The sequence below is a fragment of the Dasypus novemcinctus genome, chromosome 6 (assembly GCF_030445035.2).
Source record: "Dasypus novemcinctus isolate mDasNov1 chromosome 6, mDasNov1.1.hap2, whole genome shotgun sequence".
NCBI lineage: Eukaryota > Metazoa > Chordata > Mammalia > Cingulata > Dasypodidae > Dasypus > Dasypus novemcinctus.
This window is the reverse complement of record NC_080678.1, coordinates 86,982,725-87,008,346: the sequence shown is the minus strand read 5'-3', so window position 1 is coordinate 87,008,346 and position 25,622 is coordinate 86,982,725. Positions and strand designations below refer to the sequence as shown.

The window sequence follows — 25,622 nt, the reverse complement described above, 5'->3', positions numbered from 1 at the left end:
CCCTTGCCCTGAGCTGGCTCAATGCCCAGCCTGCATCCTGCCCCCTCTCCAGGCAGCGTTTCGGAACCTGTGCCCCTGCCCGGGAGCGGCCACAAAGGATGGGGACAGCAAGCTCTGTGCAGGGCCTGCCGCTCCAGGTCTCCTGGCTTCACCCTTCCCCGACTAGGGATGGGGAAAACTAAAGCTGGGGTCGCACGTGGGCTTGCTGCCTGCCGTGGCCCTCCTGGAACTTTCCGCACTGGCGCTGCTCATGGCGACCCCTCCCCAGGAGGACACCCCTTGCAGATGACATAACCTTCAACCCCCGCAGAGTCAAGCACCAGCATTCTTTGCTTTGGTCAGAGCCACGCCAGGTGGAAATGGACAGAGCCTGAGCATGGCTATCTAAGAGTGTCCGCTCTCAAAAGAGCATACTCCCTGGGGCTGGCGGGCCCCTCCCTACCTGGGCACAGTCCTTCCAGGTTGGGGGATCTGGCCGGGGCTCCAGAAGGCAGCACCCTGCCCCTTCCCCTCTGATCCTCTGACCGCGCCCACTGACAAGTGTGGCCCAGGGAGCAGGGATCTCTGTGCAGACAAGGGCTGCAGACCTTCCGGGATGCAGGGCCCGATTTGTGGGGACAGGGCAGACTCGGGTGCTCAAAGCTTCCTCCACCAGCTCTAAGTCCAGCCAGGCCCAGGGGCAGAGCTGGGGCTGCACCAAACCATCCAGCAAGGCCGAGGCCGGCTGGCTGCCCCACGAGGACCACCCCAAAGTTCTGAGCCCATCATCCCTTTTAATCATTACAACCATCTTCTGAGATAAACACGACGAGCTTCCGTTTCCAGAGGTCGCCACAAGCTGGGAGAGGTCCGGGGAGTTCGTTACTTGGGGGTGAATGAGGGCGCTGGGGTTTGAGCCTGCCTAGCCGGAATCTGTAGTCTCTGTCCCCAGATGTAATGAGATGCATGCCACATCCCCGCAGGGCCCAGGCCCGTTTTACAAATGAGGAAACTGAGGCACGCGGCAGCAGGACCTGATTCCACAACCAGCAGGCGCCCGCAGCACTGGGTGCTTGGGGTGCTGCTTTCTCATTCGCAGACTCTGGGGGTTCCGGCTGTAGCCCGGGTTCTTTAAGTTTCCACGGCCCAGGGGCATATATCACCCCCCCCCCCCCAAGATTGCTCAGAAGAGAGCTGGCAAGGAAATGAGAAGGAAGCCTAATTAGGGGGCGATAACCCCCCGAGAAGGCGGGTTCCTCCAGGCGGCCTTCCCACCAGCCCCGCGCTCCCAGATGTTTACAGAGCCTTCATTAACGCCGAGCGCGGCGAGATAAGGGGTCGAGGTGGCGTCGAGGCCGGAGGAGCGCGAGAGGGGGACGGCAGCCCGGGAGCCTGTGCAGCCAGCGGCCGGCGCGGGGATGCGGGGCTGCCGCGGGGCTCCTGCCGCTGCCCGCTAAGGCGCCGCCCGAGATGAGCCGCGGGGCGCTCCGGGCGCTGCCCGCGCTGGCCCTCCTGGCCTGCTGCGTGCGGGGGAAGCCGCTGGGGGGCTGGGCGCGGGCGCCCGCGGGGGCGCAGGCCCAGGACGGGGGCGCCTTCGACCTGAAGGTGTTCCTGGAGAACCTGAGGGCCGATTTCCTGCGCGGCCTCAACCTGAGCGGGGCCCCTGCGCAGGGCAAGGCCCGCGTGGAGCCGCCGCAGTACATGCTGGAGCTGTACAACAGGTACACCAGCGACAGGTCGGCCGCGCCCGCCTCCAACGTCGTGCGGAGCTTCAGCCTGGAAGGTACGGGGCAGGCGCGGGGTCGAGGGGGCGCGGGCGAGCCGGGGGCATGTCAGCCCCAGGTGAACACGGTTTAGCGGTGGTCTCCAGTTCGCCAGGTACTTTCAAAGCCTCGCTAGCCAGGAGCAGTGGGTAGCAGAGCACGTTTCCACCGGGGCGCACGGTTCCGTGGGACAGAGCTGACCCACCCTCTCCTTCCCAGGGCCCAGCGCCACACACGGGGGCTGCGGGATGCAGGCTCCTTCTCCAGTCCTTTCCAGTCCTTTCCACTCCCTACCTCCCCATACCCTCCCTCCCCTCCTCTCCCCTTCCTTTCTCTTCCCTTCCCTTCCTCTCCCTTCCCCCTTCCCCACCACACGCAGTCCCCTCCTTTCCCCTCTTCTCCTCCCTCCCTTCACTTCCTCCCCATCCTCTCCCTCCCCTCCCATTCCCTCCCCCTCCTTCCCCCTTTTCTTCCCTCCCTTCCCCTTTCCTTTTCCCTCCCTCCCCTCCCCTCCTTTCCCCCACTTCTCCTCTCCTCTGCTTCCCTAACTAACCCACCTATTTCCAAACTTTGAAAGTGTCTATTTCTCCTTCAGGAAAACGTTTTTGAAGTTTAGGTAAAATCCTTTAAATGAGAAATCTTGGCAAAAAACTAATTTAGGTTCAAAATAAGTTCCTAGGAAGACTAGAAGATAGCGGATGTTTGCCTCTGGTCAATGCAGTTAACTCACTGCACTGGCAGCCCAGTGGGGTGAAATGGTTTGCTGGAGGAGGGGCCAAGGCTCGCATGTGCTGAGGGGCCTAGCCTGAGGTCAGGTCAGGGCCTGGGTGCCCACTCAGGCCCACTGTCCACACAGGGCAGTCTTTCCCTCTGCTGCTATGGTCTCCCAGAACCCCCAGGCACTGACCGCCCCTGCCCCTGGGCTTGAGCCAAGGTTCTGCAAGCAGGCAAGGGCTTGGCAAGGTGCCATGGGCCAGCCAGACTTGTGCTCATCCGGCAGCGTGGTCATACACCTGCCCAGTGGAGCCCGACGTCCCAGTTGCCCAAAGGAAGAAATCTCTGGGCTTCGATGAACTCTCCTGGTTTTTAAACAAATGCGGTCAGCGGATCCCCCCGACGCTGCCACCAGCATTGCGCCAGACCCCAGGGCAGAGTCGTGAGCCCCGCTTTGGGGCGAGGCCAGGCTTCTCTGGCTTCCTTCCACCAAGTCCCCTGAAGCTGCGTCCGGCAGCCTGGGGCCACCTCAGTGACCCCACCAGAGCAGAGCACCGGCCACTGGGTTGCCTGGGGCCAGATCCCAGCCCGGCAGTGGCCAGCACAGTGTGGGTGGGGATTTAGCTTCTCTCCAGGTGGGTGCAGGGTTTGGGGAGTGTGGAGAACTGTTTCCCTCACGTCTGCCTGCCACCCCAAAGCCACTTCCGAGGACTGTCGAAGCACCCACACAGTTCAGCTCGCACTACACAAACAGGCAACTACTGGGCACAGCCCACGGGAGCCCACGCGGGGCTTCTGGCTGGAAGAGAGGACCACAAGGGCATGGGTAGGAGGCTGGGGGGGAAGGGGAGGGATGGACACGCTGACTGAGCGGGCAGCCAGGTGGAGTGGGAGTAAGCTTCATGTGGCCCCTCACTAACCCAGGAGGGAGGGAAAATGAGCCTCATTCCACACAGGAGGAAACTGAGGCACAAAAACATTCAGGATGTCTCCAAGGTCATAGGCCCAGTAAGGGGCAGAAGCACGGTTTCAAGATTTCAGTCTGCCAGATGCCAGGCCTCCCAGGTTTTCACAGCAGTGCAGGGTCCCCACACTTGTGGTCACCGAGCTGGGGCTCAGAAAATGAAACTGCTCTTCCCTCTTTATGCTCGAGCCAGGGCGCAACAGAATGTGCCCGTGGCTGCGCGTCACCCCGGGAGATGCAGGAAATTGAGACAGTTTTGCTGCTAAAGGGAAAGCCCCATTTTTGCCTGAAATAGCAACAGAGTTGAAGCCAAGTTTTTATGCCCCCTTAAAACGCTACGAAAATCATGCCTTTCACTTGGCTTGGAAGATGGCATTCCAAGTGATTTCTAAAACCATTTTAGGTGTTCAGACTCCCAAGGTCGTAAGGTTGGGATTCCCGCATCCTCATCCCAGAGTCCCTGCTTTAAAATCACACTCAGGTCTTCACTCTAAGGCTGACAGTGTTTTGTTTTGGTTTTCTTTTTTTGCTTATTTGCTTATTTTATAATTAAAAAAAAATAAGGACATAAGTTTATGGGATACAGATAAGGACATTTAAATCCCTAGGATTTAAGGTGATTTAAAGTGAGATGTGCACACTTAGGCAGTTAAATGTTCTGAACCACCGTTTCCACATCTGTAAAACTGGAATAATTAGATTATCCCCTCGGGGTCAGAGTGAAAATGAAACAGACATATATTTGGCAGAGCTCCTCATTCAGTGCTGCCTAATGGATGCTCGTAAACAGTAGGAACTCTCCACCCGATTTGAGGCATCTTCTGCCTCCTTCTTGGGAAGGCCCTGTGTGTTCCTTTAAAAAGAAACACAGATAGACGCGGTCACAGAAGAACACACAGCGAATGGACACAGAGAGCAGACAACTGGGGGTGGGGGAGAAATAAAAAAAAAATCTTTAAAATAAATGAAAAAATACTCTTAGAGGCTTATGTGACATCAAATCAGGATTTAATAGGGACAAAAATGTCACCAAGAGCCCCACTCACTGGTGCTCTGAGTCACGGCCCAGCAGGAGGCCCATCACGGTGTATTTGCATTTCAGATTCCATCTCCACTACCGACAGGGAAGACAAGGCCTTCCAGAAGCACGTCTTGCTCTTCAACATCTCTGTGCCCAGGCATGAGCAGATCGCCCGGGCCGAGCTCTGGCTCCATGTGTCCTGCCACGGCCCCGCGGACGCCTCTCATGAGCTGAAAGGAAACGTGGCGATTTACGACATCCTGGATGGGGCTGACTCCGGGGATGGCTCGGCGGAAACCAAGACCTTCCTGGTGTCCCAGGACATCCGGGGTGAGGGCTGGGAGAGCTTTGAGGTCTCCAGCGCGGTGAAACGGTGGCTCAGGGCAGACGCCTCAAAGAGCAAAAACAAACTGGAAGTGAGGGTGGAGAGCCCCCGGAATGGCTGTGATGGGCTGGACATCGCCGTGCCCCCAGGCTCTAAAAACCTGCCCTTCTTTGTCATCTTCTCCAACGACCGTAGCAACGGGTCCAAGGAGACCAGGCTGGAGCTCAGGGAGATGATTGGCCATGAGCAGGAGGACATGCTCAAGCGCTTGTCCAAGGGTGGCCCGGCTGGCGAGGGCGAGACGGGGGGCCATGCGGCCGCACCGTCGTCCTCAGCCAGGCACAAGAGGAGCACCGGGGCGGGCAGCCACTGCCAGAGGTCCTCACTGCGCGTGAAGTTTGAGGACATCGGCTGGGACAGCTGGATCATCGCGCCCAAGGAGTATGACGCCTACGAGTGCAAGGGTGGCTGCTTCTTCCCGCTCGCCGACGACGTGACCCCGACCAAGCACGCCATCGTGCAGACGCTGGCACACCTCAAGTACCCCATGAAGGTGGGCAAGGCCTGCTGCGTGCCCACCAAGCTCAGCCCCATCTCTGTCCTCTACAAGGACGACATGGGGGTCCCCACCCTCAAGTACCACTATGAAGGCATGAGCGTGGCTGAGTGCGGGTGCAGGTAGTACCCGTCTGTGCCACCAGCCTTCTGCCAGTGGGCCAGGGAGGGAAATGGGCAGGGGAGCCCCCATGCTGCCTGGGCACCGAGAGGCAAGGACTCCCTGGAAAAGGAGAGGGGCCGCCTCATCTTCCAGGCCAAGGCCTGGCCTCCCTCCCACCCCCCACACCCAGAAGTACACACTGCTGAGTTCAGTCACAGAGGAAGAAGAGGATGAGAGGACATGGGGGGACATGGCAAGAAGGGGAAGGCCTGGGAGGGCCTCTGGGGTGCAAGGGGAGATGATGGAAAGGGGACAGGAGAAAAATAATACCGAGTGGGCTGAAAATTGAACTGCAACGAGCCAGCAGAGGTGAAACATGAGAGGGGATGTGTGTGGAAATTACAGGCTTTGATGAGGAAGGGGCATCTTCTCATAACCTCGGGGAATGAAGGAGAGAGGCAGGGGCTGTGTGCTCCACCTGCAGAATCTCACCTATTCCCCACAGCCCAATGAGCCTGGCCTCGCCAACCCCAACCTATAGATGCAGAAACCGAGTCTTAAGACAGGTGACAAAGCCTCTGTCTGTGGCACATGAATCCCACCCAGGCCATCTCCAGGGCACCGCTGTCACCAGCAAGTCACCCTATACTGAAAGAATGAGGGGACACGTGCCAGCCAAGCATGCTAGGCAAGGCAAGCTGCCACCTGGGCGGAGCATGCCACCCTGGCTGGCTCGCTCATTACGTCTAGGGTATAATCTGACTGCTTCATGCTGAGCTGATTCAATGGCTAAATGTTTCTTGCTTGTTTGTTTCACTATCAATGAAAACCAATCCCCAAAACCAACATAGAGAGAGGACAGGCCAGCAGGTCCCAGGCTGTAGCAGGCACTGGGGTCTGAACTGTCTGACCCACCAGCACACAGCTTCTGTGGCCAGCCAGCCATGCAGGCTGCCCTGTGGCCCAAGGGACACTTGCCCCAGACTCCAACCACCTGCACGGGTGTGGCTGGGGAGGGGTGGGGCATGGTTTATCCCACTAACCCTGATGGAAGGGGCAGTTCCTTTTAACATAACCACAGCAAGGATTCCAGGAGGAGATGGCTGGACTGGAATCTGCTGGAAGGCATCTACTCTTGCTTTGGCACCGAGGGCGTCCCTATTTTTACTGCTAGGTAGCATGTCCTCAAGTGGTAGGATGCCCAGCCCTCCTGGGTGAGGGCCTCATTCTTATCAGTCACAGCACCTCCTGCACTTGTGGGATTTCTTGACAAAGTCAGGCCAAATGTCCTTCCCAGCCCCTGTCCTGGGCTTGGACCACAGGACCAGACCCAGCCCCCACCACCCCAATTGAACACAGTGGGGTGAGGAAGGATCTAGAAGTGGAGGAGATTCTGCTGGCCTGGGCAGAGCTCTAGGAGGCTTAACAAAAGCTGAGAAACTTCCCTGGGTGAACTCCCAAGTATATTAAAAAAAAAAAAATTGGTTTGTGTTCAATGATTACACTGAACTGATGAGCAGCGTTAACACAAAAATACAACAAAACGTTATGATTGAATTACTGGGATCATAGAAAATATTAATTCATGGGGTGTTCTAGGCAGTGTGGGACAACAATGGTGTTCAGGCTTGAACTTGGGTGACAGGTGTCTTCCTCCAGCCCCGGCAGGGCATTTCTGTGACTGCACGGAAGGTGTGATTTGGTAAGAAGGTAAAAAACCGGCAGCAGGCCCTTGCCTCAAGGTGAGACCCAGGCCCTCTGGCCCTCTGGCCCTCCCCTGTGTCCACCCTTCCCCACAGGGCCCCTGGAGATGTGACCTCCCTTTCCCTAGGGAAGGGATATGGAGACACAGGTGTGCATGAGTGTGCATGGACAGGGCCTTGGGCACCTGCAGGGGTAGACGTTGGCAAGTGGTGGCCCCTGTGAGCTGCCCGTGCCCTCCTTCACCAGCCCACAAGTCAAGGTGGGGACATTTTCCTCTCCCCATTTAACAGCCAGCTCAGGCCAATACCAAGGCCCAGGCTCTCTCTAAGAAACACAGATTGGCCTTGGGTCATTGCTCCTTGGTCTCCAAGGTCTCCACAAATGGCTCCCTGCAATCTGCCAGCACATACTTTCCATATATGCTTCTACTCCATCTCCGCTCAATGTCAAGCTCAACCTAAAACATGGCCTTTAAGCCCACACCCCATTCTCAGTCCTGGGGCGACCACCGTGGTCATCCCCACCCAGCTCCAAGATCCAAATCTGACCTTTTGTGAGAGCCCAGTCCTAATGCCACCTCTCTCTGGCCCCCTCCTGGTCGCTCCGGGTTTTGATCTCCCTGCCTTCATGGTACTCTGAAGCATTTCTGCGGCATAGTCATCTGCCTGCCTCAGGAGCTAGCTGGACCTTGTCTTATGCTGCCCCAGTCACTCCCCAGGGCCAGTATAGCCTGTGGCTCAGGACAAATGGATTTGGACACATGTGCTGGGGCAGGCATGCAAGGAGAGACCAGGGCAGTTGTATCTGGCTTATGTTTCCCTGGGTTGTTCTTTCTGTCAGCTTCACCAAAGCGTGTTCATCCACAGCCCAAGAGCAGGAATGCAACATGGTCATGCTCTGGAATCTTTGACGTGTGTGGTCAATTAACCTCCTGCCCAATGACTTCCACTTTCAGTGCTGCATTTGTGACTTTTCAAAGTATTTTCATCCTAATTATAATGGGATGGGGAGGTTATTGCTCTCCCATTTAGGAAGAAGCTGAAGCCTGGCAAAGCTGAGGACCTGTTTCCAGTCACAAGATGGGGACAGCAGGGCTGGGTGTGCCAGGAGCAAAGGGGAACTTGGAGCCAGAGCAAAGAGTGACATGCAGACCCAGAGACAGGCAGAGGCAGAGGCAGAGAGAGACAGAGCACAGGGAGAGACAACGAGGTGGGGAGATGGAGAGACAGAGCAGGGAGGGCGCCAGGGAGGAATGAACACAGATGTTTTTATTCCAACGTTTACAAAGATGAGGCGGAGGCTCTGGGAGGCCTTGTACTTTGCTCAGTGCCACCAGCTGGGGACTGAGGGGCCCAGCCCCCCAATCCCACTGTGGGGCTCCCAAGCCTGCATTCTCCCTGCTGCTCTCAGATGCTGGCCTGATGTCTTGCTGAAGATCAGGGTCAAGGGCAAACTGTTTGGAAGCTCCAGAGCTGTGCTTCTGCCCTTTGATGCCCTCTTTACCCCCACACACCCAGGAGAGTGCCCCCACCCACCAAGGAATGACCCAGGCAGTAGTCACATAAGCCCCCCACCCTCCTTTCTTGGGGAGAAGCAGATACACAGCACTACTCCCTTCACACAATGCCCCGGATTCAGGACCACCAGCCCTCACATGCCAAGGTCTGGGTAAGGGGCTGGACACTTACAGCCAGGGATCCCCAGAGCGCCTCACCCCCAACTAGGGATACATGGGCATTCCCTGCAGGCACAGAAGGCAGTGGACTGCCTATGCACCTGCCATGTGCTCCCCCTCCTGCTCCTGGTACCCCAAGACCCCCCACACTGCTCTATCCTGGGCCCCACCCTCCCCTAAGCCGTCCTCCTCTGCTCCCCTAACCCCTGGCCTCCTGTCTTCCCCTGGGCCCTCCCTCTCCCTGGCCCAGCTCCCGGGGCCCTGATCTCATGAGCCCTCCTCCAGGCACCCTTTCCAGGCCCCACACCCCACCCCTCCTTCTCACCCTGCTGCAGCGGTACTGGCAGGGCTCTACTTGCCTTTGTCCTCTTGGAATAGGGTCTGTTAAGGGGTTCCCTATTCTTGTGGCCGGGTTCTCCTCCAGAGTTCATTCAGAATCAGGGAGCCTGGGCCGAGGATCTCTGGGTGCACATGGCAGCAGCCTGGCAGACCCAGGTGGGGGAGGCAAGCCGCCTTCCTCCACTGGAAACGCCCTTCCTCCAGGGCACCGAGGCCTGCTCCTACGAAGCCTGGCCCCGCTCCCGGCGCACTGCTGCCTTCCTCAGCCTTCTGCTCAGCATGCACCCAGGTTCCCTGGTCCTGGAACCCCAAGAGGAGCCCCTCTTAGACTTGGGATGCTCCCTTCCCCCTGGCTCAGGGATCCTGGGAGAGGTGGTGCCCATCTGCCGAGGAAGAGCAGAGGCTCAACTGGAAGGAGGCTCAGAGTCCAGCTTGGAGTCAAAGTGCCAAGGATGCCCACCTCTGTCTTCAGCTCTGGTGGCCCTAAGCACCCGAGAAGACCCAGCTTGCTGGCCTCTTCCCCACAGGGACCCCACCCAGTGCCACGCTGGCCTTGCCCATCTCGAAAATTCTTCATCTGGTCACGAGGACCCCGCATTTTCATTTTGCACTCCTTCCCACACCCCAGAGACACTTGGGATGCACCCAAGCCTCAGGACTGATTTGTTGTGGGAAAACAGCAAGGAACATGGTTTGAAGTTGAAACATTTCCATAACGCAGACAAAAAGTGCAGGCTTAGGAACACCGGGCCTTGACTAGATGAAACACCATCTGGTCAGCATGAAAAAATGTTTGTGTGAGAAGACATTTGAACTTTTATGACCTGTACCTTATTATCATAAATGTTGCACCTGCCCTTATTATAGTAAATAATAAACAGCTGCCTGTTAGTTCCTAAATAAATACAATCTGGAAACTAGGATTAACACTCTCTGTTTCAGAAGCTGTGAGTCTGCTGGTCCCATCTTTTTTTTTTAAAGATTTATTTTTTTATGTATTTCTCTCCCCTTCCCTCCCCCGTTGTCTGCTCTCTGTGTCTATTCACTGTGTGTTCTTCTGCATCCGCTTGCATTATCTAGCAGCACTGGGAAACTGCATCTCTTTTTTGTTGCATCATCTTGCTGTGTCAGTTCTCCATGTGTGTGGCACCACTCCTGGGCGGGCTGTGCTTTTTTCACACAGGGCACTCTCCTTGCAGGGCACACCCATTGTGCATGGGGCTTCTGTATGCAGGAAGCCGCTGTGTGGCGCAGCACTCCTTGCGTGTGGCAGCACTGCGTGTGGGCCAGCTCACCACACAGGTCAGGAGGCCCTGGTAGGCGGGTGCTCTGTCAGTTGAGCCACATCTGCTTCCCAGTCCCATCTTTATTTCCACTCTTATGTCTTTCTTTCTGTCCTTTTATTTCTTTGGTCCTGCGTCACCTTCTCTTTGTGCAAACCTATTGCTGAGCTAGTCTCAGCCACTGGCACCCAACATTGGTCCTGAAGGGAAGAAGAATCACTTCAAGTGAAATTAAAGGTGTTGCCATGGTGCAGAGCCCTGAGTGGTTTAGCAGGCCTTCCAAGTCCTCGGTGAGTAAGGACACTCTCGGGGATTCCAGCAGGGTTACACTGGGAAATGGAGCAGTTCAACAAAATCTCACCTGTGTGTCTGTCTCCACAAACAATTCCTCAAGGCAGGAGGAGCTGAGGCTAGTAGGTCTTGTATTTTAGAACTTTTACAGATTATAGAAAAATAATGCTCATGGTTCCCAGCAGTAGGAAGTTTAGAATTAGAAGACTGGGAAAGAGTAGGAAAAGAGTTTAAAAAAAAAAAAAATTACATGTACAAGGTGTTCTGCTTCCAGTTACTATTTGGTCCACTTGGACTATTATTAAATCTATTTTGGAACCCTTGAAAACAGAAGATGAGAAAGCGAAAAATGAAAATAGAGAAAGTGAGGAAGTTCCTCCCACTGAATTTTTTGATGATACTAAATCTAAAGTTATTTTGCCTTCAACTCCTCCATTAACTGACTTTAGAAAGTCACTGCCTTCCCCCCTCCCCCCCACTGCTGACACCTCCTCCCCCTCCTATGCCCAGAGATGCTCAGCCAAAATTGTCAGCTTTACAAGAGGGTGTTTTATAGGCTAGGAGGGAGGGTGACTTGGAGTCACTTCAAATGGCCTTTCAGGTCACCATACAAGAAAGAGTAGCTCCTGGAGTGGGTCCTCAAAATTGGTATGGAGTTTACAAGTTCACTCATGAGCCCTTCCCATTTAAAATTTTGAAAGAGTTAAAAGTAGCAGTGCAACAATATGGTCCAAATTCTCCTTTTACCTATGGTATAGTGCAGGGGCTTACTGAAGGTGCTAGGCTGATCCCAGCTGACTGGTCTGCATTAGCACATATCACCCTAGGGTCTGGAGAGTTTTTATAATTCAAAATCTGGTGGACAGATCATGCAGAGATTCAAGCTGCTCATTATAGAGCCCATAATATCCCCATTTCCTTGGATCAGTTAGTGGGGATCAGTTAGTGGGGGCAAGAATAGATCAGCAATTAACAATGGATGATCAAGCCATCACACAGGTCTGTTGCTGTTGCTTAAGGGCCTGGGAAAAAATTGAGGCTAGAGGCCAGCCTCTGGCATCATTTCAAAAAATATTACAAGGACCTAAAGAACCTTATCCTGATTTTATCACTCGGGTACAAGAGGCTATCAAAAAACAGGTCAATAATTTAGAAGCTACTGATACTGTTTTGCAGCTAATGGCTTATAAAAATGCTAATCAGGATTGTCAGGAAGCTATTGGGATTGTGAAAGGTAAAGTGGATATGACTGGATATATTAAATTGTGCCAGGATGTAGGGACAGAGGGCCACCATGCCACCATGATGGCTCAAGCTATGGCAGGAAAAAAATCAATAAGTTCTCTGGAAAATGTTTCAATTATGGGAAAATTGGTCACATGAGAAAAGATTGTCAGAAAAAGTCTGAGGGAAAAACTGTCACCCAGACAGAATATTTCTGCTAGGAAACCATTTGAGCTCAGGACCTGGCTGTCACATGGACAGTCGAGAGATTCAGGTCTTCTGAGTATACACCAACCCCAGCACCAATGACACATCCAGTAAAAGTGACAGAAGTGGAATGTGTAGAAAGGTCACATCTGAGTCCAACTCCATCACACTCAGGAACACAAACTCCAAAGTAAATGACTTATTGATACTAGAGCTGACATTTCTATCATTAGTTCTAACCATTGGCCCTCTGCTTGGCCATTACAAGATGTATCTATTTCTATTGTGGGACTTGGCACTCCCAGAGGTTTAAAACAGAGTGTGCAAATGTTTCATTGTCTGGGACCTGATGGTCAACATGCCACCCTGCAGCCGTATGTTGCAGACTTACCTTTTAACTTCTGGGGACATGATCTATTAGAACGATGGCAGGCTGAAATTTACACTCCCCAGGTTAGCCAGTATAGTAAACAAAGTCAACAATTAATGAGGAAACAAGGGATTTTCCAGGGTTAGGATTAAGTAAGCACCACCAGGGAATTGTTAAACCAATAGATTCCACAGCTCATGGTAATCATAAAGGATTAGGATATTCACCTTTTCCATAATGGCCACTGCTCAGTCTAGCCTCCTTGAACCGCCCAAACCCATTCCTCTTAAATGGACTACAACCTCTCCAGTTTGAATTGAACAGTGGCCATTAACCCAAGAAAAATTGGAGGCACTCCATAAATTAGTTAAGGAACACTTAGATAAGGGGCATATTGAAGAATCTTTGGAACTCTCTGGTGTTTCCTATTAAGAAAAAAGCAGGCAAGTGGAGGCTTTTAACAGACCTCTGAGCAGTTAACACAGTCATTCAACCTATGGGTACACTGCAGTCAGGTTTGCCCACACCAGCTATGATCCCTCATAGCTGGCCACTGTTGTTATTGATTTAAAGGATTGTTTCTTTACAATGCCTTTGGCTCCCCAAGACTATGAGAAATTTGCATTCTCAGTGCCTTCTTTCAATAACAAAAAACCTATGAAAGGGTGTCAGTGGAAATGTCTTCCTCAAGGAATGCTTAATAGCCACATCATATGTCAAAATTTTGTAGCTAAAGCCTTAAATCCAGTCAGACTGGCTTTTCCTTCTTGTTATATTATACATTATATGGATGATACATTGTGTACTGCCCCCTCTTCCCAGACTCTAGTTGTAGCATATCAGGCCTTAGAAAAGAGTTTAACTGCAGCAGGCTTAAAACTTGCCCCTGGGAAAATTCAAAAGATTACTCCTGTTTCTTATTTTGGGACTACTGTTGATAAAATTACAATTAAGCCTCAGAAGCTTCAGATTCACAGGGACTCTATTAAAACTTTGAATAATCTGCAGAAATTATTAGGAGAAATATAAATTGGCTGAGGAACAAAGTGGGCATTTCCACATATGAACTGTCTAATCTTTTTTCCCTATTACAAGGAGATCCTCAGTTAAACAGCCCCCAGGTTCTAATGAGAGAAGCAGAACAGAAATTCAAACTAATAGAAAAAATATTTCAAAATGCCCAAGTTGAGTGCATTAATCCAGAACAGCCACTGCAATTGATTGTCATGCCTTCTTTACACTCCCCTCGGGGAATCCTTATGCAACAAGATCATACTGTAGAATGAATATTTTTACCTAACAGTATTGTTAAAACTTTATCTCCTTATGTGGATTTTATGTCCCAAATTATACTTAAAGGCTGTGAATGCACTTGTGCCCTTCATGGACAGGATCCTTCTCATGTCATTCTTCCACTTTTGTGCAAGGAAGTTGAGGCTTGCCCCCAAAATCACTTACAGTAGCAAATAGCCTTTGTTGATTATATTGGACAGATAATCATTACCCTAAAAACCATATACTACAATTCATTAAAAGCACTCAATGGATTTTACCTAGCATAACTAAGTTTTGACCAATATTTGACACCCCCTACAATCTTTACTGATGGGTCTGGAAATAGCATGGCTGGGTATACTAGGTATAAAACTATAAAAATTCCTACTCCTGGATTTTCAGCTCAGCAAGCTGAATTAATAGCAGGACTTACTGTTTTGAAAGACATACTAGAGTCCATAAGCATCATTTCAGACTTAGCATATGTTGTCCAGGTTACTCAGTTGATTGAAACAATTCTTATCAAACCTGACATAAATCAGTTTCTATATAAGCTTTTTCACAAACTTCAACAGATAATTAGAAATAGAAAAAGTCCATTTTTTATCACCCACATTCAATCTCATTCAAATTTACCTGGGCCATTAGTTCAAGGCAATAATGCCACTGATAAATTAGTCACTCCCATTTTACAAGAAGCTATTCATTTTCATAATCTAACCCATATAAATGCAGCTGGCCTCAAAACTCATTTTCCTTTAGCATGGACACAGGTAGGGACATTGTTCAGACTGTCCATCCTATCAAATTCTTAATAACCCAAAACAACTGGAACCTGGAGTAAATCCCTGTGGTTTAACTACTAACTCACTGCGGCAAATGGATGTAATTCATATCTCCTCCTTTGGAAAATTATGTTATGTTCGTCTCTGTAGATACTTGTTCAGGATTCATTTGAGCTACAGCTCAGATGGGAGAAACTGCTCAACACATAAGATAGCATTTGTTAGCTTACTTTGCTATAACGGGACTTCCCCAGTCTCTACCAACAGATAATGCTCCTGCTTATACCAGTGTTTCCTTTAAAAGATTTCTAGATACTTGGAGTATTTCAAATATTATAGGACTTCCATATAACCCCCAAGGCAAGCTATTGTGGAGCGAACAAATCAAACCCTTAAACTCATGTTACAAAAACAAAAAGGGAGAAACAAGGAAACACTGCAGGTGCAGTCACATAAAGCACTATTCACTCTTAATTTTCTTAACTGTGGAACTACACTGGAAGGGACAGCAGCTGAAAGGCATTTCCAAAATAATTTGAAAACTCAAACCCAAACTCTGTTTGAAAAACCTTTATTTGGTGGAATGATCCACTGACTAATGAATGATCAACAGGGAAGCTGTGAACTTGGGGATGAGGGTATGCTTGTGTTTCCCCAGGAGATGGAGAGCACCCTGTGTGGGTATCACTCATTGAATAAAACAATGAATGCCAAAAGACAACGAAAGTTCCTGTGGAACCCAGAACCTCCAGTCATGCAGATGGAAATACTGATGCTGGAAACTATATGGCTGGGTTCCACTTGAAGACCAGAGCAGCTTCACCCCCAACATGGGGGCAAATTAAACATCTGAGTCAAGAAGCTGAACAACAGTCAGGAAAGGAGAAATTGCCAGTTACTGCTCCTAATTTGCTGGTAGCTATGCTCACCATAGTACCAGCAGCCTCCTCAGATGCACTCAACAAACCCTCCAGGTTATGAAGCAGCAAGAAATTGCCAAATGTGTCGTCACTGCTTTGCAAAAACAAAAAGGGGGAATTGTTGTGGGAAAAGAGTAAGGAACATGGTGTGAAGTTGAAATGTTTCCACAATGCAGACAAAATTGCCGGCTTAGGAACACCAGGCCTTGATTAGATGGAACACAGTCTGGTCAGCATGAAAAAATGTTTGCATGAGGAGGCGTTTGAACTTTGTATGACCTGTACCTTATTATCATAAATGTTGTACCTGTCCCTTATAATGAATAACAAACAGCTACTTGTTAGTTCCTAAATAAATATAATGTGGAAACTAGGGTTGGTGCTCTCAGTTTCAGAAGCCGTGAGTCCCCTGGTCCCATCTTTATTTCCTCTCCTGTGTCTTTCTTTCTGTCCTTTTATTTCTTCAGTTCTGCATCACCTTCCCTTCATGCAAACCTATTGCTGAGCTGGTCTCAGCACTGATTGGTGAGTCTGGGAGTCAGAGCTGTCTGCAGAGAGCTCGTCCCAGGTTCAAGAGAACAGGGTAGCCCTGCCCAAATCCTCACAGAGGCCAGATCGAGAGAGCTCAGGCTCCCAGGGGCTGTCTCCCATCTGTCTTAATTGATATTACAGGGACAGATGCTGGACATTATATATCCTACCATAACTGACTGAATATACTGGGGGAGAGTGTAAACTATAATCCATGCGGTGCAGCAGTGCTCCAAAATGTACTCACCAAATGGAATGAATGTGCCACAATGATGAAAGAGGTTGTTGATGTGCGAGGAGGGATTGGGGTGGAGGGTGGGGTATATAGGAACCTCTTATATTTTTTAATGTAACATTCTTTTGTGATCTGTGTATCTTTTTTTAAAAAGGCAATTAAATTTTAAAAATTCAGAAAGGGGGGGGCAGGAAAGTATGTTCATCAAAGCCAAGTTCTCTTTTTCAAATCTCTCCCTCACCCTTTTTTTTTTTAAGGATGGAGATCAGAGGTAACAGGTATTTTGAATTATTGCCATGTTTGGCAAAATAAAATGCTGACAACTCTGAGTTGACCCTCAGAACTTTTTGGGGTCTCTGATGGGTTTATGAGTTTATGAAATCCCAAGCTCAGCCCCTCCTGGACCCGCCCCCCATCCCCATCCCGCTCTGCTCTGGGAGCGGTCGGTGAGAGCCCGGGATCCCACACATCTGTTGCTTCCAGATCTATGAGGCCTCGCCCCACCTGGCCCGGTCAGCCTCTGGGTCCTGGTGCAGCCCCTGCCTCCGGGGTCTGGCCAGACCACCCCTGCCCCGCTGGGCCTTCCTGCCCTGACCCCTCTCCTCCCTGCTTTGCACAGCAGCTCCCCACACCTGCCCACTGCAGGCCCGCCCATGCTGCCCGTTCCCACTCCTCTCTGACTTTGACCTTGGCGCCCACTCTCAAGTACACTTGGGATGTATCCCCTGTCTCCTCGCGTGGCTATGCCATCTGCCCACGCCGTGGGACCCACCTCACTGTGGAAACACGGGTCCTACTGCCTCCTGAAGCTCCAGGGCAAGCCCCCCATGCCACCAAGATGCCAAAACAAGGGCCATCTCAGCGAAAGGACGAGCACATGGGCCCACTTGGGCAGAAACACAGGCCCACAATGGATGGCTGAGGCACAACCTCTGGAAGGGGCCTGGGAAATGGGTCCACCTGGGGTTCCCAAACTGGGAGCTCCAAGGACGGGGCTCCGACCTGTTGTAGTCAAAATGAACCAAAAAAAAAAAAAATGCACTGATTTGCCACCTTCCTCCCTTGCCCACAGTTTAGGGAGGAAGAGACATTGAGGCCTGCCTGCCTTGTTGGGCTGGTCTGGCAATGAGGAAAGCTGAAAAAACAAAATTGGAAGGGGCTGAGGAAGGCTGGCTGATCTCCATGGGAAGGACATGCAGCTGGGCCCGGAAGAAAGCAGAGCCCCGGAAGCGAGGAGGGGAGGGGATGGCCTGGGCGAGCCACGGAGAAGAGGCCAGGGAACAGAGCAGGAAAGGAGGCATGGGCCAGAGCAGGGAGGGTGCCAGGCCGCCCGCGGAGACGCAGCCCGCAGTGGAACCAGGAGGTGCCCTGACCCCCCAGGCTTCCTGGGGTCCCCAGCTTCTCCCACGGCCAGCAGGAAATCCCACCCAGGAGCCCAGAGGGCAGAGACTCACAGCTGGTCAAGCGCAGGCACCGCGCCTTCCCCTTCGGCTCAGGGGTGGGCAGCCGGATGGAAGTGTCTGCCCCAGGCGCCTCGAGGCTGGGGTCTGGGTAGACGCATGCCGACTCTGAGTGTCTAGCTTCAAAATATTCAATGGTGGGAAGTCTTGGTGTTCACTGGACATGGCTTTTCACAGTGAAAACCTGGAAACTCTCAAATGAGCAAACCCGGAAGTTTGTGAGGCGCCGGCATCGCTTTCCAGGCTCCACCTGGCCTGCTTGGCTGCTGGGGAGAGGAGAGAGGTTGATTTTTCTCCAGCAGGCCCTCGAGCTCCCGCTGAGAGGCAGCAAGACACAGCTGCCCATCTGGAGTGAGCCAGAAAGGCCCAGAGTGTCATGTGTCCGTGTGTGTCTGTCAGTCAAGTAAACAGGCCTGAATCAAGCAAGGCCAGCCCAGGCTGGACACCTCACACCCATGTCCTCACAGCGCCCCGTGCAGTACACACACATGTGTGAACAAACACATGCATATTCATACACATCATACGCCACACAAGCACATGCACAGATTCACACACCAACATACGCACATGCACACACAGGCTCCACACACACACTCACAGGTACACACGCATCCACTCACCAACACGCAAACACCCACATGCACACCCTCATGTGTATGTGCACACAGAAGCCTGTATCTGTGCCCTTCAAACACACCTACACACCCATGCACATGCAGCATAAACTATACATACCAGCACCACACACACACACTTCCATCTGCACTCACACATGCACGTACATTCCCTTCACACAACCACTCACATGTACATGCTTCACACATACACAAATAACATGCACAGGTGCACGTGTGTCTGCACACACACAACCACATACACACCATGCATATGCACATGTACTCACACACACACATCATGCCACACACATATACCACACATCTGCATTCACACATAATCACACACACACTTGCACGCATATCCACACTTTCGGCCTGAAGGAAAGCAAAACCACTGAGGCTCTCTGGGCTTGTGTGGAGGCCATCGGAACTTCTGAAGCTACAAAGCAGCTCGAAGGAGACACTCCCTTGGGAGGTGAGTGAGAGAGGAAGGAAGAGGAAAGGCGGCGTGAGGCAGGGCTTGGCTCCTCTTCTGCCAAAACAGGACCGAAGAGATAAGTAACTACCAAGAAAGTTTTCTGCGCAAGCCCCTTTGGCCATCGTGAAAATGGGAAATGATAATGAGATTCTGTTCCCCACTCATGAGGTCTGCAAAAATGAAACCGCAGGGAAGTGGCTGTGGCCCAATCGACTGGGCTCCCATCTACCATAAAGAAGATTCTGGGTTCGCTTCCCAGGGCCTCCTAGTGAAGGCAGCTGGCCCACGTCCACAGAGAGCTGGCACAGCAAGATGACACAACAAAGGGAGACAAGCAGACACAGAAGAACATGCAGTGAATGGACACAGAGAGTGGGAAAGGGGGGGCGATAAATAAAATAAATCTTTTTAAAAAAATGAAACAAGTAGGCAATGTAGAACGTGGGTGAGGGTGGGGAGTGTTGGACCACAGATGATCTCAACTACCCTGGAGGACAAGCCGGAAGCATCGGGTAGAGATGAAAACCCCAGAAACAGTTCCCAAGCCCCACCGGAGACCAGCTTGCACACGAGCTGATGGAGGCGCCTTCAAAGACAAAGCGTTGCACCGTCACGGTGAGAAAATGGACGCGCGCTGGGAGTGGCTGCTGGGGTGGCTGCACAGACCCCCACTCGACCAGCTGCTGGGCGCATGGCCTGCCACCTCTGGAGTTGGCCTAGGCTGCCCCCATGGAGCAGCTGGCCCAGGCTGGGCCCCTCCCCAGAGTGGCCCTCATCCAGGCCCTGGCTGACTTGGGGTTTGAAGGCCAGCCTCAAACCGCAGCATGGGGCGACTCCAAAGGTATGTCCAGCCCAGAGCTGCCCTTGGAAATGGCCAAGGCCCTGCTGTGGCTGCATTCAGCTCTTCCCTCTGTCCGTCCAACGTCCTTCCTCCCCTACAGGAGGGAGCCCAGGAGCCCACTCTTCTCCGTCCCAGCCTGTCTCCTGGAGAAGCTGGCCTGTGACAGGCCTAAAGAATTACCCAGAAAGGGAATGAATAACTGCAGGGTGAGGTGTGCATAGACAGAACGATGGAGCATGATTAGAAAGAGCACACGAGCCTACGTGCACCCACACTGCTTGATTTCAAAACACAAACAACCACAGAATGAAGTTTACAGCGTGACACCATAGTAGCTATTGCTCAGTGTATGTATAATTTTTAATTTATTGTAAATGTGTGGAAATGAATAGAGTTGATGGTGATGCATTATAGTGAGTATAACAAACACTGCTGATCACATTGATAAAATGTGATTGTGACTGCTTGTCTATGGTTATAGTACTTCATTTGAAAGGAAGATAGAGAATAATGGACTGTATAATATCATGATTTTGATGGTTCAAAACAAAACAAAATCCCTCTGAGAATTGGCATGTCTCCCAGGTGTGCACTTATACCAGGACCGGAAGGAGGCGGTGCATCTGGAGGGTGGATGGAGAAGACTGTTGAAATGGCATTTTGTTTTATCTAGAAAGGTCTTTTTTCCTTACTTTTGTGAATTAAAAGAAAAATACATGTACAGGAACAAGAATTGAAGAGAATAAACTGGTGTTGAGAGTGGTTGGTTAGGAGAGGTTAAAATGGAGGGGGGGTTGAGGGTTTTTTATTTTTTATTATTTTATATTTTTCTTAATTTTTTAAATTAAAAAAGAAAAGCAACACAACAAAACAAGAAAAACCATGCCTGCAGCCATCACTTTCTCTTTTTGGGAGAAACTTCATCTCACGGGCCTCTGAATAGACCAAGAAGTTAGTGTCCTCAGGTGTGGCCCAGTCTGGGTGGGACTCAGTTTCCCTTCTTTGAGAGTCTCTAAATCCTAGGGCCTCTGCCTTTCTCAGTGAAAGCAGGGGGTTTCCCCAAGTTCTAAAGACTGGGTCTTGGAAAGGCCTTCATTTTCATCATAAACATGAGTTAGGAATGCTTTTAGCTGCAAGCTTTAACAAATGGAACTTGGTTGCTAGCTGAGTAGGAAGCTTGTTTTTCTCACACAGCTTAGTCCTGAAGGTGGACAGCTGCTGGCATTAGTCTAGAGCCAGACAGTGCGAAGCCCGGCATGTTAGCAAGTCTCTGGTCTTTCCCACCTGCTTCACTCTTCATGGTCACAAGACAGCTGCCCTGGCACCAGGCCTCACTTCCATCTTCCAAGCAGGCAGAAGGGGAAAGGCTAAGAACCAACTGTGTATGCTCCTCCAGAGATGCTGAGCAGTCTTCTGCTTACATCTTATTGAGCAAACCTGGGTCTGCTGGCTAACCCTCCCTGCAACAGAAGCACAAATGGGAGACTTCCACTTGCCCAGCCTCTGAACTAGAGGGACCCAGGGAGGAAGGGGGCAGGAGTGGGCACCAGGAGCTCCAGGCAGGAGCAACTGCCACACGGGCCTTGTCCAAGGCCTGGCTCCCGGGAAGGTGCCGTCCCCGGCTGTCGTCTTCCATGGTAGGAGACACCTGCCAGCCCGCAGTACTCGGCTGTTGCTTCTGGGATCCTGCAGGCCAGCCTCTCTCGATGTGCTCGCCCTTCCTCTCGGGGTCTCTGTTGTCTCTGTGTCCCCAGCCCTGAGCCCGGGGCCTGGGCCCAAGTATGGCCACATAAAGGCCAACCCCCCTCCTTCCCCATGATGGACATGGGCTGGCCATCTCCCCCTGCCAGGTCTCACCTGTCCATTCTTGCACGAAGGTGGGAAAGGAAGGTGTTCTAGTTTGCCGAAAGCAGCCAGGAGCAATGTACCAGAAACGGGTTGGCTGTTACACTGGGAATGTATTAGGTTAAAAGCTTACAGTTTTGAGGCTGCGAAGTGTCTCCCAAGCTGTGGCCATGTGTGTGACCAGGCTCTGGGCTAGGCTCTCCCTGCGCCTCCGGCCCTCGTCTCTCCCAGCTTCTGGGGACAGTAGCGTCCTGGGCTCCCCAGGCCTGACCCTCAGGTCCCGGGGTCCTGCCATGTTCCTCCAGTATCTTCCACCTTCCAGCACACCAGCATGCACCCTTTCCACACACACACACTCATGCTCACGCCCACTCACACCCCAGGTGCCTCCTGTACCAGGAAGGCAAAGCCTCCTGAAATTTTATAAAACTCTTGGGGACATTTAAAGGGGACTTGGGCCACTTCTTGATTTGCCTGGAGCCCAGGATCCTCATCCTGACTCGTGGTGATTCCTAGGATTCAGACAGACACAGCCAGGGCTGACAGACTGGAAAGAATCAGGAGAAAGCAATGCAAGAACAGCCAAGTCCTGGGGGAGGCACCCTAGGTGAGGACGGGGTCTGCAGACATCAGTCATCCTGCACAGTCCAAGGCCACTTCAGAACCAAGACCCCCCAGGAAGGTCAGGGCCGTGGGGTATACCCTGCAGAAAGGTGCACCTGAGAGGTAGAACTGGGGAATTACAGCTGAGAGCGACTGTTCAGCCCATCTTACAAAAAACCGCTGGCACTGGAAAGGAGACCTTTTCTCCGTGGTTGGAGAGAGAGCCAAGGGTGAGGAAACAGGAGGCAGCCCTCTTGAGAGCAGGGAGTCCCAAGGGTGGGGGGTCTGAGATGGGTGAGCAGAGCCTCGCGGCTGCCCATAAACCCCGGGGAGGAGGGACGGCAGAGCTGAGCCGGGCTCGACTCCCTGGGGTTATCCAAGCTAATCAGGAGGCAGAAGAACTCACCGGTCTACAAGAGCCAATGTGGACCCCAAAGCAGTGCATGTTAGACACAACCAGACCACTCCAAACTGAGGAAGACCCCAAACAGCGTGGCTAATAAAACATCAGTGGAACCCCAGAAAGAAACCCTTTGGTCAGGACAGTGCAATTCAGGGGCATTCCCCATTGCCCTTCCCGAGGACAGAGCCAGCAGCCACACCACCATCTTTCTACACAGCGGCCCGTGAGCCTGCAGTGAACACGCTTGGAGCCAAAGCCGAGTGGTCGTAGGTGTCTGCAGATGTTCCAGCAACGTTCTCAGCAGAAGATGAGACCCAACCACTGAAATTGGAGGATAAATTTGGGACCCAAGTAGCCCAGCCCTGGATGGGCAGATCCACCAGTGGGGGCATTTGCTGGAGCCCATGGGTGCAGCAGCTCGGGGGGTGCAGGCAGTGCCATTTGTCCATGAGCACCCTGTGGCCTCCGGGGCCATGGGCTGCTCCCCACCCCAATCCCACCCTGTGCAGGGAACCCATGGAGCACAGACATGTGATGGCAGAATCATCCGCTTGTGCAGCTCTTCCACTTGCAAGGTGTCAGCAAAATAGGGCAAGACTTCAGTGGCTTCTTTAATGCAGACCTTCTCCCTTGGAAATCACTGACTCTCATCGCTGAGGATCATTCCATGTGGAAATGGGCCTTGGAAGCAGCTGAAAGCAGCAGAGGCCGAGAATAAACTGAAACAACTGTGTAGCCCAATTTTTCAGCCCAATCCCAAACAAGTATCCGGGAGGACCACACACCAGCCCAGAAACCAGGGATGGAGCAAAGCTACCCCAGCCCCAGGAAAGAGAGGCCCCAGGCTAGGTGCCCCCCATCCTGCCAGACCCCCCAGCAAATGCTCGACCATGACAATGGTAGCTCAAAGCGGCCAGGAAGGCCCACCAAGCACGCTGCCTTCAGATGACATAGCTCACAAAATCTGCTCATCTGATCTGCAAAAAATAGTCTGCAGCTGCGGATGCCAGGTGGGCATTTGGGGCAGAATGTGGGCTACGTTTAAATTCATAACTTTCCATCTCCTGCTCCTGACCATTCTCTTTCTTTCTACAATGAACATAATTGTTTGCTGCAGACTTAAATTGAAAATAAAAGTGAAAGGCAGTTAGGAGGAGGTGGATGGCTTCACGGAGGAGGGCAGCCGGGGCTGAGGCACCAGGAGAGACAGGGGCTCCCCCCAAGGGAAATGTGGGGAGTGCCCCAGAGGCTTTCAGAGGGGCCGTGCCTGGGGCCCAGAGCAGCTGGGCAGAGGGCAGCTGGGATGCTCCATCAACTTCTGGGGGGGCAGGCTCTGGCCGCCACCCACCCTGCCCCTGTTTGGCGGCTGGCTTGAGTGAACCTGGGTCCCCTGCTCCCAGCACTCTGGTCTGTCCCTGCTCCTCCCAGCTGTGATCTGCTCCTCCCCACCGCAGCCCCCTGGCCCGCCCTTCCGCCTGGCCCAGGGCCAGCGCTCACAGAGGCAGCCCTGCTGTCTGGTCCCAAAGGAACCCTAGAGCGCTTCCCTCCTCCCAGGGCCCCGGGCGCCCCCGCTGCCGCTCTCCCCCTTCGCCCTGACCTCAGACTCCCAGGACCAGGCTCGGGAACCGCCCAGGCCCCCGGGTCCCGCAGTCGTCAGCACTCCTGCATTCCGGGGGCGCGGTGCTGCTGCCGGAACAGGCTTTCCTCCTGCGTCCGCGGGCGCTGGCCCGGCTCCCCGCCCCTCCAGGCACCTGCCGCGGCGATTCCAGTCACCGCGGCCCGGAAAGTCGGCGCTGGAAGGTGACGCTGGGGCAGGAGCAGGCCAGGCCCTGCCTCCGAAGGCGCCACCCGGCCCGAGGGGAAGGCCCAGCCTGCCGGGCACACGAAACGCCCCTGCAGCGTCCCCGTGGCGCGGGGAAGCCACGGCCTCCCCGCCCCACACCTGACCGCACCTGCAGGTGTGCGGCCCCAGCGAGTCCGTAAGCGCTCGGAGCCCCAGCCTCCAGGGAGCAGGAAACCAGGGAGCAGGAAACGCTCCCTCCCGGTCTAGGAAAATGAGCTTGCCCTGGCGGGGGGGCGGCCGTCGGTTCACGGACGCCCAGCTCAGGCCCTGCGCTCCGAGGCTTCTCCGCCTTCCCGGCGAACGTGCCGAGTTGGCCCTGACTTCTCTCCAGAGTCAAATGTCCTTTCTCATTTATTTGTGGAAATCGTGCATTCCAGAACCTTCTCCAGGGCCCACACTCCTGTGCACAGTCTCTAGGGTGCTCTGGCCGGGCCCCACTGTGAACCTGAATTTCACCCTGACTGGAGACAGCCAGGGCTTCAGAGAGGCCCCCCACGGGCCCGCTGCCCACCCCCCCACGGGCCCGCTGCCCCCCCCCTACGGGCCCACTGCCCCCCCCCCAGGCCCACCGCTCTGAGGACCTCGGCCCCCGCACCTCTGACGCGCTCAGGACGGGGATTCCGTTCAAAGGCCCCCCCCCCAACCCAGGCTCATTGCCTGGCCCACAGTGCCCCCTGGAGGCCGCAGCCGGTGCTGCACCCGCCGTCACTGCCAGTCCCTTCTACTCCCACATCAGGCAAATGTCACCTTGGGGGCTCTGAGCAACCCCTTACATGAGCGACTAGCTGCTGGGATGATCTGGGCTCTGGAGCTTCAGTTGTTCTCCTCCCATGGTGCAAAACTGGAAACATGCAGCCGAAAAGTGGGCTTCCTGAGTGCACCAAGAATCACACACCTTCCTTGCCTGGAACCGTATTTCTCAGCTTCTGAAGTCATTGAAGCAGTAGAAACTCCATGAAAATTCTTTTGGAAAATAGAGGAAGGAACAGGAAGAGGAAAAAGCCTTTCCAACTCATTTTATGGAGGCTGGCACAACCTAAATACACAAACCCAAAGACACCACAGGAAGAGAAAACTACAGACCAGTATCCCTCAGGAAAATAGCAGTTAACTGAGTCCAGCAACACGCAAAAAGGATCAGACATCCTGAACTAGTGGCATGCATCCACAAATGCAAGTCTGGTTCAGAAGTCAAAACCAAATCAATGTGACTCACCATCATTAACAAACTAACAAAGAAAGCATCAGGTCATCTCAACAGATGCA

At 52.8% G+C, this 25,622-nt stretch overlaps 1 protein-coding gene and 1 long non-coding RNA gene across 2 annotated transcripts; one reads left to right on the top strand and one right to left on the bottom strand.

Annotated features, from left to right (window-relative positions):
* The first annotated feature begins 1,449 nt into the window (after nucleotides 1-1,449).
* Nucleotides 1,450-6,981, top strand: LOC101441910 (growth/differentiation factor 2). Its single transcript, XM_004462734.3, has 2 exons — nucleotides 1,450-1,762; nucleotides 4,523-6,981. The coding sequence occupies exons 1-2, from the start codon at nucleotides 1,450-1,452 to the stop codon at nucleotides 5,446-5,448; spliced, it is 1,239 nt and encodes a 412-aa protein (XP_004462791.2). The 3' UTR covers nucleotides 5,449-6,981.
* A 13,015-nt stretch (nucleotides 6,982-19,996) lies between these two features.
* On the bottom strand, nucleotides 19,997-24,534 carry LOC111765203 (uncharacterized). Its single transcript, XR_002797606.2, has 2 exons — nucleotides 24,111-24,534; nucleotides 19,997-23,205 (listed from the first exon to the last, which is right to left on the bottom strand). It is a non-coding gene; the product is annotated as an uncharacterized lncRNA (long non-coding RNA).
* Between the last annotated feature and the right edge of the window lie 1,088 nt (nucleotides 24,535-25,622).

Coding starts and splice junctions, on each gene's coding strand:
- LOC101441910 (XM_004462734.3), top strand. CDS start 1,450: ATGAGCCGCGGGGCGCTCCGGGCGCTGCCCGCGCTGGCCCTCCTGGCC. Junction 1,763..4,522: donor GCGGAGCTTCAGCCTGGAAG/GTACGGGGCAGG, acceptor TTTGCATTTCAG/ATTCCATCTCCACTACCGAC.